The following is a 17,267-nucleotide window of genomic DNA, read 5'->3' as shown; positions in this document are numbered from 1 at the left end:
ATATACTTAAATATTTTCTCTTCTGTATGATTGTCTGGGACTATCTGACTCCCCAGTACCCTCAAAGACATTTGAATAAATGAAAAAACAGACTCAGGGAAATGAAGGGATTTTCCTCTGAAACACTTAAGAGATAAAATTGGCACTAGAATCCTAGGTCTCTTGTGTTGTGATCTGTTGTTTATTCAGCTTCATCAGAGAGATACTTTCAATATAGAGGGATAGGAATCAGAGACATTTGACCTCTGAATAAATCCAATGAGGTGAGGAGTCTTGTGTAGGCTTGTGGAGATGGCCTGAAACTTCCCCCACTACAAATTCTACCAGCTAGAGAACTCCATGACCCAGCAATTCTACTTCTAGATATATACCCAAGAAAAATGAGTGCATTATGTCCCCCAAATATAGGTACAAGAACATTCATAGAAGCTTTATTTATAATCACCAAAATCCAGAAACAGTTCAGTGTCTATCATTAGAACAATGAATAAACTGTAGTACATCTCTATAATGAAATACTACACAGCAATCAAAAGGAACAACTATTGACACAGCAGCATGAATGAATCACAAAGGGATTATGGTGGGTGGAAAAGAACAGTCTTAAAAGAGTACATTCAGCATGACCCAAACAAAGTGACAGAAATCACATTAATAATTACTTCCAGAAGTTGGGAGAGGGAGTGATTGGAAGTAGGTAGAAGGGAAGTTTCTGGGGTTATAGCAATGTTTTATACCTTGACCTGGGCACTGGTATAACATCTACATGGTTAATTTAAGATCTGTACATTTTACTGTATGCAAATACACCTCTATTTTAAAAATATTTTTTAGGAAAGAGTCAGATGAAGAAGGAAAAGAAAAGGACTTAATAAATGTGGAGGTACCATCCCAGGTTGGCTCCTGTGTGAGGGGACCTGCTGAACTGCTCTGCCTGGGACCGAGAAATTTCCAGGGACAAGAGACCAAACTGGGGGATTCCTGGGCAAACAGGGACAGCTGGTCACTAACTCCTCTGGAAGTGGGGAAATGAGAGAAAGTCTTAAATATCTGGCAGAGAGGCTAGACTCCCTTGGTCCCAGAGCCCAGGAATCACTCCCATGAGCTCAGAGGGGACTGCCAAGGGGTCAGGGCAACCAGCATCACTGACACTGCAAACATCAGGGTTGGTGAGGCGCCTTGTTCCCTGGTGTTCTAAGGCTCCCTCTGAGAGCGGGAAGGGGTGGGGGAGGGGCTGCTCTTTGGCAGTAGAGAAAAGACCCACACTGAGTTGAAGCTTTCAAGCATCACAGCTTCTGAGTTGAGCTCTAGGAAGATTCTCACTCAGAGCCATACCCACCTTCTCTTTCCTTGAAATGACTTGGCGAAGAAAATACCAAAGCAAGAGAGAAATGGGATCTATCAGAGGTAAATGATACTGTTGTCACAGCAGAGATTATCCCCTTCTAACTTTGCTTTCACACACTCCCATGGCTTGAGCTGGAGGTGCCGGGGCAAGGGGGCTTCTCTGTCTTCTCAGAACATGGGACAGATGGGGCAATGAGGGAGGGATTCGTCTAGATCTCTGGGTAAGGACTGAGGTGGATTCTGCCAGAGAAATTGCCACAGAGGGAGGGCAGGATACCAGAAGCAGGAGCCAGGGAGGGCAGGCTTAGAAGTTCTCATAGTGGTGCATGAAGTGGGCTTGGTCCTGCCTGTTGACCAGCTGGCAGGCCTTCTCTACATTCTTGGTCATGCCAGGAGGGCCACAGCTAAACACCCCAATCTTGCGCACCTGCCAGGTGATTGGAGAGAGAAGGGAAGGCCTGGAGCCTTGAGATGCTCACTGCTTGGGGAAGAAGCTTCTCCAGCTTAGCTGGAATGACTGGAGTTCTACCCCAGGCCCTGAGGAGGAGGCTTTAGCCAGGGGGGAGTCCTCCTCTAATACTGCACCCCATCCTGGGGTCAGGGCGAGATTCTCTGTTCAGGATAGAGCTTCAGGGTACTTCAGAACCAAGAGGTCCTGGCAGGGGAAGACCAGAGTCCAAGGGTAGGAGGGGTTGGACCAACCTGTGGGTGGACCTCCTGCAGGGAGTTGAAGAAGGGCTCAAAGGGGGGGCGCCCAAAGTGGGTGACAGAGCGCAGGCCTGTGAACAGACTCCGGTTCAGCACCTTCTGGAAGTGCCGCTCACAGATGTACTGGGGAGGGAAGAAAGGAGGGAGGAAGTCACAGCCAGGCACACCAGGGTCAACTCCTAGCCCAAATGGTGGCTCACCTGGCCTGCCTGGCTGGCCCTGACCTTACCAACATGGTGGTCCTGAGGTCAAACTTCTCAGCCAGCTGGGTGATGTAGATGTGCACAGACACCAGGTCCTGGCAGTCGTTCTCCTCCACCTCCCTGATGATGTCAGCCAGCCACTCGAACTGCCGTTGGGTCCGTGTCACCCAGATGAAGTAGATCTAAGGACACAAGCCAGAGTTCAGGACCAGCTCAGCTCAGGCTCCCTACATCCCAGGGACCTTCACCTGAGAGGCTGGGAAGCCTCAGTCTGCCCGCATACAAGAAAGCTCTGATCCCAGGCTTCCAATGGACAGATCCCTGCAGACGTCCTTCTGGCCATCCCCCTACCTTTCCTCATTTTGGCATCTGGAAAACTGGGTATGAATGGTCCCTGCAGACTTGCACCTGAAAGCCAGGACCTTTTCATGCTCCTCTGCTGTGACACTAGGACACAATCGGGATGCCTGTTCCCCATTGAAGAATGTGGGAGGGACATTCACCTTTTTACAGAGCATTTGGTTGCCCAAGGATGATTTAAAGATCAGGTCTTTGAGGATGGAGGCAAAGGGGGTGACCCCGATGCCTCCTCCCACAAGCACTGACACCTCAAACTTATGCCACTCCTGGTGGCCCTCTCCAAATGGTCCATCCAGGTACAGCTGTCAAGAGAAAGGGAAGATGAGATGAGCCTAGCCACTCCTCAGCTCTGAGGCTGGAAACAGGGTGAGGGAAGCCGAAGGATGGGGACAGAGCATGCTAGTCTCTTTGGGGACACCCCAGCCCCCTCCCAACCCAACCTTGGGGTGACTAGAACATCTGTTCTCAGGGAAGGGGAGGCAAGGACCTTCTACTAATGCTGAAGTCCCAAAGTAGGGTTTCCAGTGATGGTACCTTTGGGTATCTGGCACAGCCTTGGCCTGTCAGGGGTGAGTAGATCTCCCTGAGGCGAGTGGTCCAAGGCCCCACAGCCCGAATGTGCAAGCTGAGTGTGTCCTCATGGGGTGCCGAGGTCAGCGTGAAGGGGTGGTATTCATTGGTCCCCAGAGCCAGGCAGGCAATCCGTACCCACTGCCCTGACTTGTACTCAAAGTCCTGGGGCCGCTCAAACTGCAAATGGGTCACTCCTGGGGATCATGGGCAGGAAAAGGCATAGATCAGAAGGCCTGCTCCTATTACCTGAGGGCTGACAGGTATCTCTCCAGGCTCCTGAGGCCCAGGGAGTGTTACATGATCACATTATCTGAGCAAATGGGTTCCTGAGTCTGGGAGTAGGAGGGTCCCCTTCTCTGTTTCCTGGGCAATACAAGAGTTGGGTTACTCTTCTCCCTTGTTTCAGCCCCTCTTTTCCTCTCACCTCCCTCTTCCCACAAAAGGCCCAGGCCCTGAATCCTAGCTGGTGGAGTGGAGGTACCTCAGGCTCCCCAGGGACCATCTCGATGTTTATCACACCTCCTCCATTTGAGGGTGACCGTTGTGATGAGTCATATCTGAGTGTCTGCTACATATCATTTATTTAGCATCTTTCTTTAAATTGATATACTTTTTCAATCCAATTTATCTTGACAAGAAACTTTATCACTGAGGTAAGGTGTGAGTGGAAAGCCACATGTTTTGTTTCCAAATCTTAGCTGGGTAATGTTTGTTGCCTGACTACAGATGAGTACCAGACCTGATAAATCTTTATTGAAAAAGGAGGCAAGCAAGTCCTGGAGCATATCAAAGGCATACCTACAGCACTCTGAGACTTGATCCTTAAATAATCTTGACTGAAATGAGATTAATTTTACAGTGTAAGTCCTGAAGGTTAGAAAGTCTTGGGAGACCTAATATCGTCTACCAACCTTCACAGAAATATGAATCTTCACTTAGGCCAATCCTGACCCTCACAACAGGCTGGCAATCAGGGACATATGCCTATCTCTGAAGGCACTGTTCTGAGAGGACACATGGTTCCCTGCCCTGTACTTCTGCACCCTGGCCACACATGTGGGGGTCATTCTCATTCTTAAACCCCTCTGCTTCACTTTCAGTCATCTTTTCCCATAGTCACTTCTCATTGTCTGCAAGTCTCTCCTGGAGATAAGTATAACCCTTTCTGAGGTTGCATTTCCATCCAGAAAGCTTCAGGAATCCCCAAGAGGGTATCAGAAGTGGCGATGGGGATAGGAGGACTAGTGAGCTTCTCCTATGTGGAGGAGCTGGTGTCAAACCAGGCTGGTACCTGAAGGCAGCAGCTCCACCTTCACCACATTGATCTCCACTTTCTTCCGACTCAGGCTCACCAGCTTGTCTCCCCCATAGATAATTGCTGGGACCAGGAAGTAGATGTGGAAACTGGGCAGCTGGATCAGAGCATAGCTGCCATGGATGATGAGCTGTAGACAGGGCCAGTTAGTATAGCTCAGGAATAGCCAGGTCTCCACCCTGTTTTCCCCTTCTTGCCCCATTACTTCCTCCAGTCACCAGGGTAGGTGGGGTCTGGGTCTCAGATCTCAGGGTCTCAATCTGAGATCTTGGATCTAATCTCCCAGCTCCTTCCTTTACCAGCACTCCCATCCAGGGAGTACTCTCCTCCATGCCTGGTGCTGCCCAGAGAAGTCCCTCACCAGGGCATAAAGCAGGACATAGAGATGGTGGGTCAGCCAGAAGCCCCGGAAACTGCGGCGTCGGAAGTGGTAGGAGGCGAAGACATACATGATGGCCAGGATCAGGAGCAGAAGAACCCCTGTCATACCTGGGAGTAGGAAGACAGGTCGGTGAGTAGTCTCAGAATCTCAGCCTGGGCTGAAAATACATGCAGAGCATCCCCCATTCTGCCCTCCTTCCTCTCTCATCCCTCTTGGGCTCCTGAATAGCATGCCTGGAGAGGCTACAACTGGAGCTTGTACAGCAGGCTAGAAATTGAACCAGTGGCCAATAAAGACCAGTGTGTATTCAAGAAGTTGGAGGCAAAAGTACAACCCTCAGACAGAATCCCCAGATCCCACAAAGAACCCCAGCCCCTACCTGGAACTGTCTCAAAGAACCACCAGTAGAACTTCTGAGGAAGCTTAGACCTGTGGGGCAAAGATACATTGAGCCTCTGGGCCACACTGAGGCAGGAGGGGCTCCGCCATTATCATACACGGTCTCACTGTTCCTGCTGGCCCTGACTGCTGAGGTTACTAGTCTTCCACCCAGATGACCAAGGGATTCTTCCAAGGAACAGGGCACCCAGCCTCCCCCAGTTCTACCCTTCACACTCAAATTTTCCTCCCATGTTATTTTGAATTCTCTTACTGCAGTTGACCCTTGCTTCCTTGAGTGCTCAGTTCATTATTTTGTAAGCTCCATGAAGATAGAGATTTGTGTTTTGTTCACTGCTCTATTCCTAGGCTGACAGCTATGCCAGGCACACAGTAAATTCTCAGTAAGCATCTATTGAATGAGTGCTTGTATCTTAACATCCCTACCCTTTGGGACCTGGCTGGATTACCTAGGACCATGGTCCATAAATGTTTGCCCAATTAATAGATGGTAAGCTGAGATGGCAAGCTGTGTGTCAGGTACATATGCAAAAATTCTCCAATCATCTCCTAAACACCTTTCCTGGACAATCATAGTCGGCTTCCTTAGCGCAAGGAGATTACCATTCAGTTTCCCTAGGGGATAGCTTTGCACGTTCACTCAGTGAGAAGCTGAGGGCTTTTGGCTATCTGTTTCTTTTCTATTACACCCTAAAACCCATCCACGAGACCCAGGGAGTATCTTCCCCAGAACTGACCCATCATTCACAAAGACGTTGGGGAATACACAGGCCATCAGGCTGAGAGGGCTGATTGAGAAGATGTAGATATTGACTGCATGGCCAGCACTGTGCAAAACTGAAAGAGACCATATCAGAGATGCCAGCGAAGGCTGACTCTACCTGTGGCCCAGAGCAAGAGAGGAGGCACCAGAGGAGAGAAGGAGGTATAAGGAGCTCCAGCCTTCTCACTGTTTCCCCCATAACTAGACCTAGGGGGCTGAAGCAAAGGGGAGAATGCAGGAACCACATACTGGCCAGGATAACAGCACCCATGGCAATCCAGCGATGGAAGTCCACAGCAGCATCAAAGGGCACGTAGCGGTTAAGGAAGGTCTCCCGCAGGAAGGTGATGAGGTTGCGGCACATGGTGAGCAGGATGTAGGAGTACATGAAGGAGATGCTGGCTGCCGTGCCCCGCGACAGGATGATGCCCACGTAAGTGGTCTCTTCAATGTCCGTGGGTGGTGAGGCAAAGGCATAGTCTGGGGTCAGAGATGGGTAGATCAGCATGGCCCAATAGTCATGGTCCTGAGCCTGAGTCAGAACAACTGGCCTCTCCCATCCAGGCACCGAGGACCAAGAAGAGCAACCAAAGGGCTCTCTAGTCCTCCCTGAGAGTCAGGACCTGCTCCCTGCCCACTACCCACAGCCTGGAGCTCTTACAATAGGCACGCTCTGCAAACAGGCCCACACAAATGGCTGAGAAGACTGTGATGCACACAATATGGCGCCGATAGTTTTCCACAAAGCGCTTGAACTGCTGCAACTTTTGGGCCACGAGGCTTCGTGGCATCTTCTCCTGTAGTGCCTCTGTGTACAGCCGGGGAGAGGGCCCCGCCACCCTGTACCGATGGGATGCAGGAGCTGGTGAGAGAGGAATATCCTGGCCTTCCCTCAGTACCAGTGAAATTCAGGGTCAGATTGGACAAAGGAAGACAGGCAGCCTCCCACTGCCCCAACTCTACCTCCATCTTCATTTGCTGCATCTATCTCCTCTTCTATTTCTCCATGACTCTATCTCTTCCTCCTTCTCCTCTTTCTTCTGTCCTTCCCCTGTCCTGCTCCCTTCACAGGCCCACCACTGTGCCTGAGGCAGCAGGAGCCAGGTGACCCCTTACTACTATCTTGGTGTTGCTTCTGAGTCAGGCCCCTTGTCTGAAGAATGGGTATAGAGGTTGATACGCTAGCCCCAGTTGTTGGTGGGAGAAATGGAATGAGACTCAGAATGATCCCGTTTAGTCAAGGAGGGGTAGGCAGGGCCCAGAGGCCCTGTAATTTCTCTTCATGTCTCTTTGACCCCAGAAATCTGGAAGACACTCACTTTTTGCCAAACCTCTTCTTTAGCCCAGAGCCTCCCAACTCTGGGGTTTCTGAAGCAGGGAGCCCTGGTTCTCGGGGACAGGAGCTGAAAAAGAAAATGGAGCCTGTGTCTTAACACCCAGGAGAACTGTCAGTTTAAGCTTGGGGTGGAGGTAGAGGGTGGATTCTCTGACTAAGCAGGGGACGAAGGGAGAACGACTATGATCTGCTCATCCGTTCTGTAGGATGAATCCAGCCTGGAGTGGCAGGGAGAGAGACAAGCTCCTGAGTAGTATGGGGTGTGGGAGGCAGCTGGAATTTGGGTTAGAACTGACCATGTTGATAAGAACTACTTTCAGAGGACAAATATCTGATCCTGGGAATTGATGGGCCAGCCCTACTTCCCTCAATTCTCTTCTGGGGACCTAGGTAAGGAGATCGTTCCTGTTCCCTATTCCTGCTTACCGTTCCCCAGGAGTACGAGTGATGAATGAGACCCTACAGCTGATGTTTTGTTTAAAGATGTCTCCAACACCTGGAAAGGAGAACAAGAGGCTGGACTGGGTTTCCCATGAGGGCAGTGGAGTGGTGTTGGTGGGGGAGACTGAGCTCTCCTCCCATCCCTTTGCAAAGGCTGCCCAGGCACTTGCTGGTGACCTGATTATGTCTGGCCCTGCTCTGCTCTCTTTCCACACTGAGCACCCACAGTACCTGGGGAAGACAATGTGGCAACTCTGTGTTATCAGAAAAAGAGGTATCCCCTGGGCAGATGCAATCCTGCATATCCTTTGTGTAAAGAAAACAGTGCTTGCTCCACTGGCCAGATACACCCCAGGCATTGGCCTGTGGCTTTTAGCAGTGTGTCGCTGGATTTCAGCTTGCTCCTTGCCTTGATCTTGGTAAGCCTCTTTTTGCAGTATACAACTTGCCTATCTGTATACGATGCCCTGAATACACGTACCTGGCTCAGTAGGCACCAAGGACTCAGAAGACCTACATACTGCCCACCACGAGCTCTCATTTTGAAGACTGCCTCTCCCCAACTCCAACAATTCTTACACACCCACATACCTCCACCTCCACCTTTGACGCAGAGCTGTGTGAAGCGGAGCTCATTGTCATGATCCCGAAGCATGAAGTGAAAGTCTTCCCATGTCAGCTCCTCCTTGTCCTGAAAACCTGACTCCCGAAACATGGACTCTACCACCTCCGCCAGCTGTGCCTTGGACAGGCAGTTGTTGGAGATCTCAATGAAGGACCTGGGGAGGATCAGGGACAGAGCAGCCTGTCATCCAGTGAGGTCAGGTTTGGGCAGGTGCAGGGTAAGGCAGCTCTGGATTATATAATGTGTGCTGTAAGTGACCTGGGAAATGGCACTGAGAAGGTGCTCATCTGGCCTGAAGTTGACACTAATGTGGGTGGGGTGTTCAAAACACAGAGCAGAATTGAAAGTGACCTTGACTAGTTAGAAAAAGCAGCCTTCAAACCAGGGGGTATCTACCAGTGGGAATGAATATCCACTTAGTGCATGGACACATCCAGGGTGTGCCGCAGCCCTCCATCATGATGGGCTTTCTGCCGACTTCCCATACCACCCCTGGGCTCCCACTTTGACATTCCAGTGTGGGCACCAGACAGTAGGGTGTGGAGATGGAGCTGTGATGGCTACTGCTTCCTTGTGCCAATACCCTGGCTCACAGGCAGGAGTGTCTGTCTCCACACCTAATCTGACAGCACCCACAGTGGTAGCTACAGTGGCCAAACTCTTTCCTCAGGTTGTGCTTTGGAACAAAAATAAACAAACCATGTGATAATGTGCAAATCCACTAGAAAAAGACTTGAGCCATCACATTAAAGAACTGCCATCACATTAAAAAGCATCATCTCACTGAGGCTCAACAAGATGCACACTGAGTTATAGGGCAAGAAAATGGGAACTCGGTCCTTGGTGATCAGGACCTTCTCCTGGATTCCTTAGAGTCCCACCCAGGGCCGGGTTGGCAATGACACACAAGTGAGGTTCAGACTGTAATCAGCTTTGCCCTTTGAGAAACCTATGTCTAGTTGGGGGGTATCTGGACCTTGGCAGGTACGGGGCATGCTTAAAGCAAGGGAAAGGTGAAAAAGAATAGAATTATTACAAGAATCTAGGCTGCTGTATTCATGCTATTTACTTGTTTGCTCATTTCACTCTGTCTTATTCAGTTAATGATGTATCCTGCCCCATGGTTGAAGGGGAATGTGCTATTGAGGTATTGCCTTCAGGAATGAGAAGTCGATGATGCTCAAAGCTGGTCTTCATCAACACACCAAAACCAGAAATGGCTTAAGAAACAGGAAGAAAGAAGGGTTTGAAATCAGAAGAACTTCCCATGTTTCTTCTCCTGTCATGGTGATTGATATTAGAAGAGTGTCCAAGGTCATCTACGCATTATTTCATTGTGTAAAGCAGTTTTGGGCATGTGGTAAAAGAGTTTACAAAGATGCAAAGGCATCTAAAGGGCTTAAATAGACTTCTGTTGTTGTTCATATTGGTATTAGGTTTTTTATTTTGGCTTGTTTATTTGCTTGTCTTTTTAAATTAGGGAGACCTTCCTGGCTGGTGTTGAGAATGCAGATATAGATCCTGCTTAAGGCAGATAAACCTTTGAAGCTGGGTGTTCTAACAGTCTAGCATGCAGTATCCAGGTCACCTTTGAACATAGATGACCAACCAGTTGCCTCACCTGCCTTCCTCTGACCTGACATGTTTTCCTGTTTTAAACATCAGGATGTCTCAGGATTGGAAGGGCCCACCTCGTACCGCATCATGGTGAAGAATTCATCCTTGGAGAGAAAGCCATTCCCGTCCAGATCATACATGGTGAACATCAGGTGGGATTTATCTTCCGGGGAGCCTGGGGGAGATAGTGAGATGCAGACCACCTCCCCATCTAAAGACTTTTGGTAACTCAGTTGGCCTGCTTTCCCCTGGCTCCATACCTTTCATGAAGATCACTAGGATGTCCAGGAACTCCCGGAAGGACAGGTAGCCATTGCCATCCTTGTCAGCCAACGAGAACATGGACTCCACAAACATATCTTGGGGCTTGAGGCCCAGGGACTCGGCAAATTCAGCCCTGCTCAGCTCACAGGCCAGGGCCTCCTGCACCTTCTGGGATGAGTCCAGGGGCAGGGTCCCTGCATCTGCCTGGTTGATGTCCAGCACCTACACTTGGGCAGCAACAGAGGAAGGGAGAGAAGGGCATAAGGCCTGGGCTGAAAGCAGTTCAGTGACTGTTCACATCTCCCCAGAGTACATTTCAGAAAGGCTGAGCCTAGATGCTTAGATATGTTGATTTGGGCCTCTGCTCTCCTATAGAGTGGGTGAATTGAATCTTTAACAGCCTGCCCACTTCTCCCTGGAACCAAGTCCCATACAATGGGGGTGGTGCTGATAGAGAAGGAAAGTGGAGAGCAGGATGGGTGGCAAAGTTGGGAAATGGAAACTGAAAGAGCCTATGCTGGGGACAGATGTTGATCACAGACATGGTGAACAGGCAGGAAGAGACTGGCTATGCTTTCATGCCAGTTCAGATAGGGCTGCCATGTGCCTATGGTTTGGCCTATGTGCAAAGAGTTTAAAAGTTACATGTAACTTCCATTTGTTAAATGCCTGTGATATACCAAGCATGTGGGCTAATAAGCACTACATATAGAAGAGTGGTTTTCAAACTTGAGCCAGCCCAGGATCAGGAAGGCTTATTAAAACAGATTGCGGGGGCCCACCCCCAGAGTTCTTCATTCAATGTTTTTGGGGAGGGGCCTGAGAATTTTCATTTCTAACACGTTCCCAGATGAGGCTGGTGCTGCTGGTCCAGGGGACAACCTGTAAGAAGATGCCATGTAAACTATTTCACTGGATCATCACAACACCCTAGAGTGGGATGGATACAATTTTAATCACTGTTTCATAGTGAAGAAATGGAGATACAGAGCTAAAATAATATGATTTGTCAGTGTTCATGTACCTGGTAAGCAGCACAGTCAGGATCCAAATAAGTATGTCAGTCTCCAGCCCACAGGGTGGAAGCTTAGTTCACTCACATGGGGTTCTGTCCAGCCTAGGTTGGTTCTATCCCCTGTGCTGGGCCCATCTCTAAAAGGTACAAGTCATGGTACCTGAGCAAAAAGGTGTCTGAAGAATATTTCCAGGATATATCCACGCTGCTGCTTGGTCACAGCCTTCCTGAATAGCTCCCTCTCACCCATCTCAGTCACATGGAGGCCCAGAGCCCAGTACACACAGAGGTTCTGCAGTTGCTGCACAAAGGCACCTCGCTCCTCTTCAGAGGTAAACAGCAGCACCTGGATGAAAGAAAGATCCTGCTACATTTGGGAGCTCGAGCTTCCTGTCCAGCCTCTCCTTGAAGGCCCTTGGGTTGAAGGAAGGAGAGAAAAGCTCCTCTCTGTCCATGTCAGCTGGACCATGTGAATGACCTAAGGGGTCAGGTTGAGTCTTGAGCCTCTGAAAGAAGTCCCTTTCCTCAGCATTGGCCTCCCCAGGTGAGCTCTGTGCCTGAGGATGGGGTGGCCTGAGAGGACTCACGAATGAGAAGAGAGATGTGTAAAAGCAGCCTAGGTAGGGGAGGCGGGACAAGATATACCAGGTCATACTCCTTGGGGATCTTGAGCAGCAGAGTGCGGCACCCATGGTTGCTGGACAGGATGAGATTGACCTGCTGTGGGGGCTTCAGCTGGATGGTGCGCAGCACAGTGAGACGTCTGTTCAGGACCTGCAGGCACCTGTCTGGAAGCAGCTGGATGGTGATGGGACAGCTCTTCTCCTTGGGGCCTGGCCACTCCATTGCTAGGGAAGGGATGATTTGGCAGTGATTCAGCAGACATCCTTAGGCCCATACTGCTCTACAACTCTGAGCAGGTACACTAAAGCCAGGTTTTTGCCCCACTTTGTAACTGGGTTCTTTGTCTTAGGCCCCCCATGCTCCCATCCTCCTTTACTTCCCTCTGTCTCATCTCACCTGTTACTCCATCTTGAACTGCTTCCATCTCCACATTCTCTTTGCCTTTCTTTTGTAGATTCTTGCGCTCTTGGTTCCGGAAATGAGCCACCATCCCAGAGATAACCAAACTCACTGAAGGAAATCAGAAGGGGTTAGTGCGGAGGAGAACCCTTCACCAATGGCTTCAGTGGGTGAAGTGTCTGTTGCCCCTCCCTTCCCAAGGGTCCCTGAACATGGCCTCAAACTGTGCCCAAGAGCTATCCCTGTAGGAGAACAGGTGATGAGGGGATGGGTCAGTCTGTGGGGAGGAGGAGGTCAGAAGAAGAGAAATAGGGAGGGGGCAAAGAACTCACCTAATGGAAAGCAGCAGAGAGCCACGATGATGAGACCATAACCAGGACCACTGCCCTTGAAGTAGTCAAACACAGTAAGGGGTGCACAGTGGGGTAAGCCCTCAGTTGTGAGCTGCTGGGGCTGTGGGCAAGGTGACCCTGAGGAAGAGAGTACAGAAGACCTCAAAGTCCAAGGGTCATACTCTTTAGGCAGGCCTCCTTCTCCTCTTGGAAAGGACCAAGGTGTCCTCCACTCTCCCCAGGCCTACCTCCCTAAAACTTATTTCCCTCCAAAAGTTCCCTCCCATCTTGCATTTCTCAACAGTCACCCAGCTTGACTGCAGGGTGTACTCCCCTTACCAGTCCAGTCTACTCTGTGGGAACCAGCGTAATGCAGACCTCCCAGTTCAACCTTGGACACCGTGAGTGATTCTCCCCCACAACATGGATTCTTCTCTGGCTACTTTCACTTGTGTTCTCCAGGGTCACTCACCTTTATGCCAGACAAAGACATTGGGTTGCAGGACACTGGGGTCCACATTGGTGACAGCTACCAGCACATCCCTCAGGGTGGTGTTTCTGATGTCTTCAATCTCCTCCTTGGAGAACAATCTGGGTTGGGGAAAGATGGAGTTGTTGGGTAGGAAGGGAATGCAAGCCTCCAACAACCCAGGCTCAAGGACCCCAATGAGAAAAGAGATCAAAAGGGAATGGAAAGGGTGTGGTGAGTCAACTGGGAATCAAGGGCCTATGGGAACAGGCTAAGGTCAGGCCAATATGGAGTCTGAGATGGGCCCCAGGCAGGCTTTACCCATTCCTAGTGTTCTCAAACCAGTAGCGGTCACCGTCCCGTAGCCGCACAAACTGGTTGAGAACGATGTTACTGAACAGAGGTCCAGGGTCCCCATGACTCTCTAGGAGCCCACCTAGGAGTAGCTCTAGTCGAGACAGGTCCTGGTTGTACAGGGCAGCTGTGGCCTCCAGTACCTGGGAATAATGTGTGTGTGTGTTCATATGTGTATGTGTGTGTTGTATGTTGGGAAAGGCAACCACTCTTGCTCCATCCCTCAAACACAGAACCCCAGAACTGCCGGCTTGCTGCTCAAGCTGGGAAAGAGGCTCCTATTTCTAGGCAGCCCCCATTAGGTGATCACAGTCTGATGGGAGGACCAATGTATCCCAAGCCATGGTAAAACCCTTGTCAGGTGCCTGAGAACCATACTGTTAACTGCTCAGACTGCCTGATCACCATAATTAGTGGTTTCAGGGCCACCAACCTGATGAGGTGGTACCCTGAAGGAAAAGAACAATGGTACCCACCCAAGGGCCATTCTTCCACAAAGGTACAGTGTAGTAGTAAAGACCATACTCTGGAGTCAAATGGCTGAATTTAAAACATGCCTCTAGGACTCACCAATAAAATGGAAACACTAATAGTATCCACCTTAAAATATTCCTATGTAGATCAAATGATCTTATGTATAGGATTTGGAACAGTATTGCCACAAGAAAGCTTTAGCTGCCATTATTATTACTACTCCTGACCTGAGGGTCCACATTGGGGTTGAGATCACTCCAATTCTTTGGGACCTCCAATCCCAAGGCCAAAAGGGCCTGAGTATAGCTGGGCATCCCCATGTCACGGCCACGTTGGATGCTGCTGGCCACATAGTCTGTTCGGGAGAATTTGCCAGGGCCAGGCCAATAATCTGAGGAGAGACCAGACCATGCACTCAATCCTCCCAATCCTTCCTTTCCCTGCATCCTACATCTGGCTGTTGAACACTCTCCCCCAACCCAGGCTCCAGCAGTCTACTATATGAAGGTCTGTGTTCATACTGACCTTGACTTGGTGTAGGGCCAATGTCACCATGTGTGATCAGAGGCAATTTTTCTGGTAAGTTCCTTCTTCTAAGACTCAAGATGGTTCTGGACACTAAGTAGAAAATTCCCTGCCCTATTCCTCTCTAACTTCAAGACAGGGCTGGATGAAAACTTTTAGAGACCTAACTAAGCACCAAAAAGATTGTGGTACCATCCCCATCCCCATACTCAGATATAGTTAATTTAAAATAAAAGCAACACAAAACTAAGAAAAAATGCTCAAAGTTAATTTTCTTCTAAAGACTGTTTGAAGTCTGCATGTGTATCTGTTTCTGTACTATGGCTAATCTAGGTCTACCTGTTGAGCCCCAGTCTCCCTGACCTCTGGCCTCCATCCCTTCTGGTTCTGGGCTTACCCCTTAGGTCTTCAACTACTATCCTGTCCTCCAGCTCTGAAATCTGGGATGCCATTCCCAGCAGCAGCTGATTCACCTCCTGGACACTGTTCAGGTTGGGGTTCTGGAAGTAAAAAATACACTCAAGATAGGTTGCAGAGCCTCCCCTGAAAGCTTTCACCCTGAATTACTACAGCACTTTAGGACAAAGGACCCTTGGTCAGTTGCAGTCAGAGTCAGTCTCTCTCTCTCTCTCCTCCCTCAATTTCTTTCTCTCTCTCTCTCTCTCTCTCTCTCTCTCTCTCTCTCTCTCTCTCTCTCTCTTTCTGATAGGGTCTTAATCTGTTGCCCAGAATGGCCTTGCACTCCTGGACTCAAGGTGTTCCTCCTGCCTCAGCCTCCAAGTAGCTGGGACTACAGGCACATGCCACTCTGCTCAGTATTCCCAGATTCTCTTGAGCAGTAGTCCCAAAATAATTTTTCTCTGTCCTTCATCTCCCACCAACCTAGAGTAGAAACACCCAAGAACTGAAATTGTTGCTTTCCCAAACTCATGAAGACTGACGTTGACCCACCATACTCTTCCTGATCCTGACCCCAAGCTGACCTCACGAGTCCAGTAGCTGTTGCAGACCCTGAGAGCTGGAGAGCTGCCAGAATCACTGTTCAGGACCTTCCGGAAATGACAACTGGAATTTCTGAAATGGGGAATCAAGGGCAGGTTAAGGAAATTCAGGTCAAAAGCTAAGATGGGGTTGAGTGAGGTGAGAGGACTCAGTGGGTGTGGACCAGTATGGAAGGGTGGCCCATGAACTTCATTGAGCATAGAAAGGATTTGGCAATGTATTTTTATGGAAGACAGAATGAGTTCTGTCTGCACAAGATGGGGAGGAGGAAGGGTGATCCACCTGCTGGACAAATCCTACACTTGGCAATCTAAATTCCGCCATTAGGAAAGCTGGAGATTTCCATAAGACCAAACCTGCCACATCAGGGTCCTGTTCCAGTCCCCCAACTTCTGCTTCTCTTCCCCAATGAAAAGTAGAGGTGTGTGTGTGAAAGGCTCCAAGTCCAGAAGTCTGCTCATTTAGCACCTCTACCAGGGAACTGTGCCATTCCCAATGCCCCTGCTCCCCTCACCTCATGTAAACACCAGGGGGCACCATGGTGGAGAAGAACTGCTCAGAGGCCACCACGAACTCCGGAGAGATGCTGGGGTCCGTGAAAGGACTGTATCCTGAAGGAAACCGGTCACAAAGGAAGTAGGTTTCTTACTCCCACATCCTCCAATCACATGCCCGTACCATTTTCTTTTCCCCATGGATCTTCAGCCCAGATATCCCCCCAGTTCCTTCACCTGCATACTCCGGGGGCGTTTTCTGCAGGAAACTGGGCAGCCACTCATACAGAGCGATGTTCTGAGGGTGAGAGAGAGGAGAGAGGAGAGGCGAGTGTTGAACCTGGACAGGCCACCAGACAGCTGAGCCCAAGGAAGACAGGTGCAGAGTCGAAGACCCAGCAGGGGCAGTCCCTGGACATGCAACTCAAACAGGAGCGGTGCCCCACAAGGAACCAGGAGAATGGGGGTGCGGGAGTCGGTAAAAACAATCACAAGCAAATCTCTCCTGTAAGTAGCTTCCTTATCATTGATAGGGGCTTTTCCTAGACACTAGCTTCCTGGGAAGGGGAGCCCTCCAGGAAAGAGACATTTCAGACTGGGGGCGGACCCAGGATGAAAAGCCCCTATTCTGCTCTGCGGGGAAGCAGACTCTCCAGTGCACGTGCACACGGGTGGGCAGCGGGGTGGGCGGGTAGGCTGACCTGGTAGGTGGCGATGACCTTCTTGCGCGCGTGCTGGAACAGCTCCTCGTCCCCCCAGTGCGGGTGCTCCCGCGCCAGCCTCTGCGCGCACAGATTGTGGTAGCGGAACCAGAGCAGGCCCAGCGCCTGCAGGAAGGGCTCTCGGTTCCCTCGCTCGGCCCCGAAGGCTGCGTCCATGTGGGATGCACAGCAGGAGATGAGGCCCTGCGTGACCTCGGGGAGCCCAAACTCACAAACCCCGGCCCGCCCTCGCTCCCACCCGCCGCCAACGCCCTGACGCCTCCAGCTCGCGCCCCTGTGCGGCCCCCGCAGCCTCACCGTACAGTCCCTGGGGTCCGCGCTGCCCGGTAGCGGGGTCTGGCGCGGTCCACATGAGCAGCGGGTCCTGCGAGTCCCGGGGGAAGGCGGGGTCGCGCCCCGACGCCAGCTGTCCTCCAGAGAAGCTCCGCAGAGCGTCGCTCCAGGAGTGAGAGGAGCCATAGATGGCGCTGCCGTCCAGCCAGCCCGTCACCTGGTTGGTCTGCGGGGGGCACGGGGTGGGCATG

At 50.6% G+C, this 17,267-nt stretch overlaps 1 protein-coding gene across 2 annotated transcripts in view; it reads right to left on the bottom strand.

The window, feature by feature from the left end:
* Positions 1-457: 457 nt before the first annotated feature.
* Duox2 (dual oxidase 2) overlaps positions 458-17,267 on the bottom strand; it is a 19,826-nt gene continuing 3,016 nt past the window's right edge. Inside the window, exons 6-34 of one of the 2 annotated variants that reach the window (XM_047540051.1) lie at positions 17,041-17,242; positions 16,723-16,889; positions 16,259-16,319; positions 16,042-16,138; positions 15,509-15,599; positions 14,923-15,025; positions 14,228-14,391; positions 13,494-13,669; positions 13,176-13,294; positions 12,704-12,841; positions 12,369-12,482; positions 11,994-12,196; positions 11,509-11,694; positions 10,330-10,555; positions 10,151-10,244; positions 8,419-8,606; positions 7,813-7,882; positions 7,370-7,453; positions 6,712-6,890; positions 6,300-6,530; positions 6,025-6,124; positions 5,268-5,317; positions 4,868-4,995; positions 4,483-4,636; positions 3,153-3,385; positions 2,762-2,920; positions 2,285-2,440; positions 2,050-2,178; positions 458-1,774 (exon numbers count right to left, since the gene is read on the bottom strand). In XM_047540051.1, coding sequence (XP_047396007.1) covers positions 1,652-1,774; positions 2,050-2,178; positions 2,285-2,440; positions 2,762-2,920; positions 3,153-3,385; positions 4,483-4,636; positions 4,868-4,995; positions 5,268-5,317; positions 6,025-6,124; positions 6,300-6,530; positions 6,712-6,890; positions 7,370-7,453; positions 7,813-7,882; positions 8,419-8,606; positions 10,151-10,244; positions 10,330-10,555; positions 11,509-11,694; positions 11,994-12,196; positions 12,369-12,482; positions 12,704-12,841; positions 13,176-13,294; positions 13,494-13,669; positions 14,228-14,391; positions 14,923-15,025; positions 15,509-15,599; positions 16,042-16,138; positions 16,259-16,319; positions 16,723-16,889; positions 17,041-17,242 — 4,125 coding nt within the window. In that variant the 3' untranslated portion in view covers positions 458-1,651. The remainder of the gene's footprint in view (positions 1,775-2,049; positions 2,179-2,284; positions 2,441-2,761; positions 2,921-3,152; positions 3,386-4,482; positions 4,637-4,867; positions 4,996-5,267; positions 5,318-6,024; positions 6,125-6,299; positions 6,531-6,711; positions 6,891-7,369; positions 7,454-7,812; positions 7,883-8,418; positions 8,607-10,150; positions 10,245-10,329; positions 10,556-11,508; positions 11,695-11,993; positions 12,197-12,368; positions 12,483-12,703; positions 12,842-13,175; positions 13,295-13,493; positions 13,670-14,227; positions 14,392-14,922; positions 15,026-15,508; positions 15,600-16,041; positions 16,139-16,258; positions 16,320-16,722; positions 16,890-17,040; positions 17,243-17,267) is intronic. The other variant, XM_047540052.1, reaches the window with a different exon arrangement.

The sequence above is a fragment of the Sciurus carolinensis genome, chromosome 2, assembly GCF_902686445.1.
Source record: "Sciurus carolinensis chromosome 2, mSciCar1.2, whole genome shotgun sequence".
Classification (NCBI taxonomy): Eukaryota; Metazoa; Chordata; class Mammalia; order Rodentia; family Sciuridae; genus Sciurus; species Sciurus carolinensis.
Note: the sequence above shows the minus strand (reverse complement) of the source record. Positions and strands in the feature narration are given on the sequence as shown.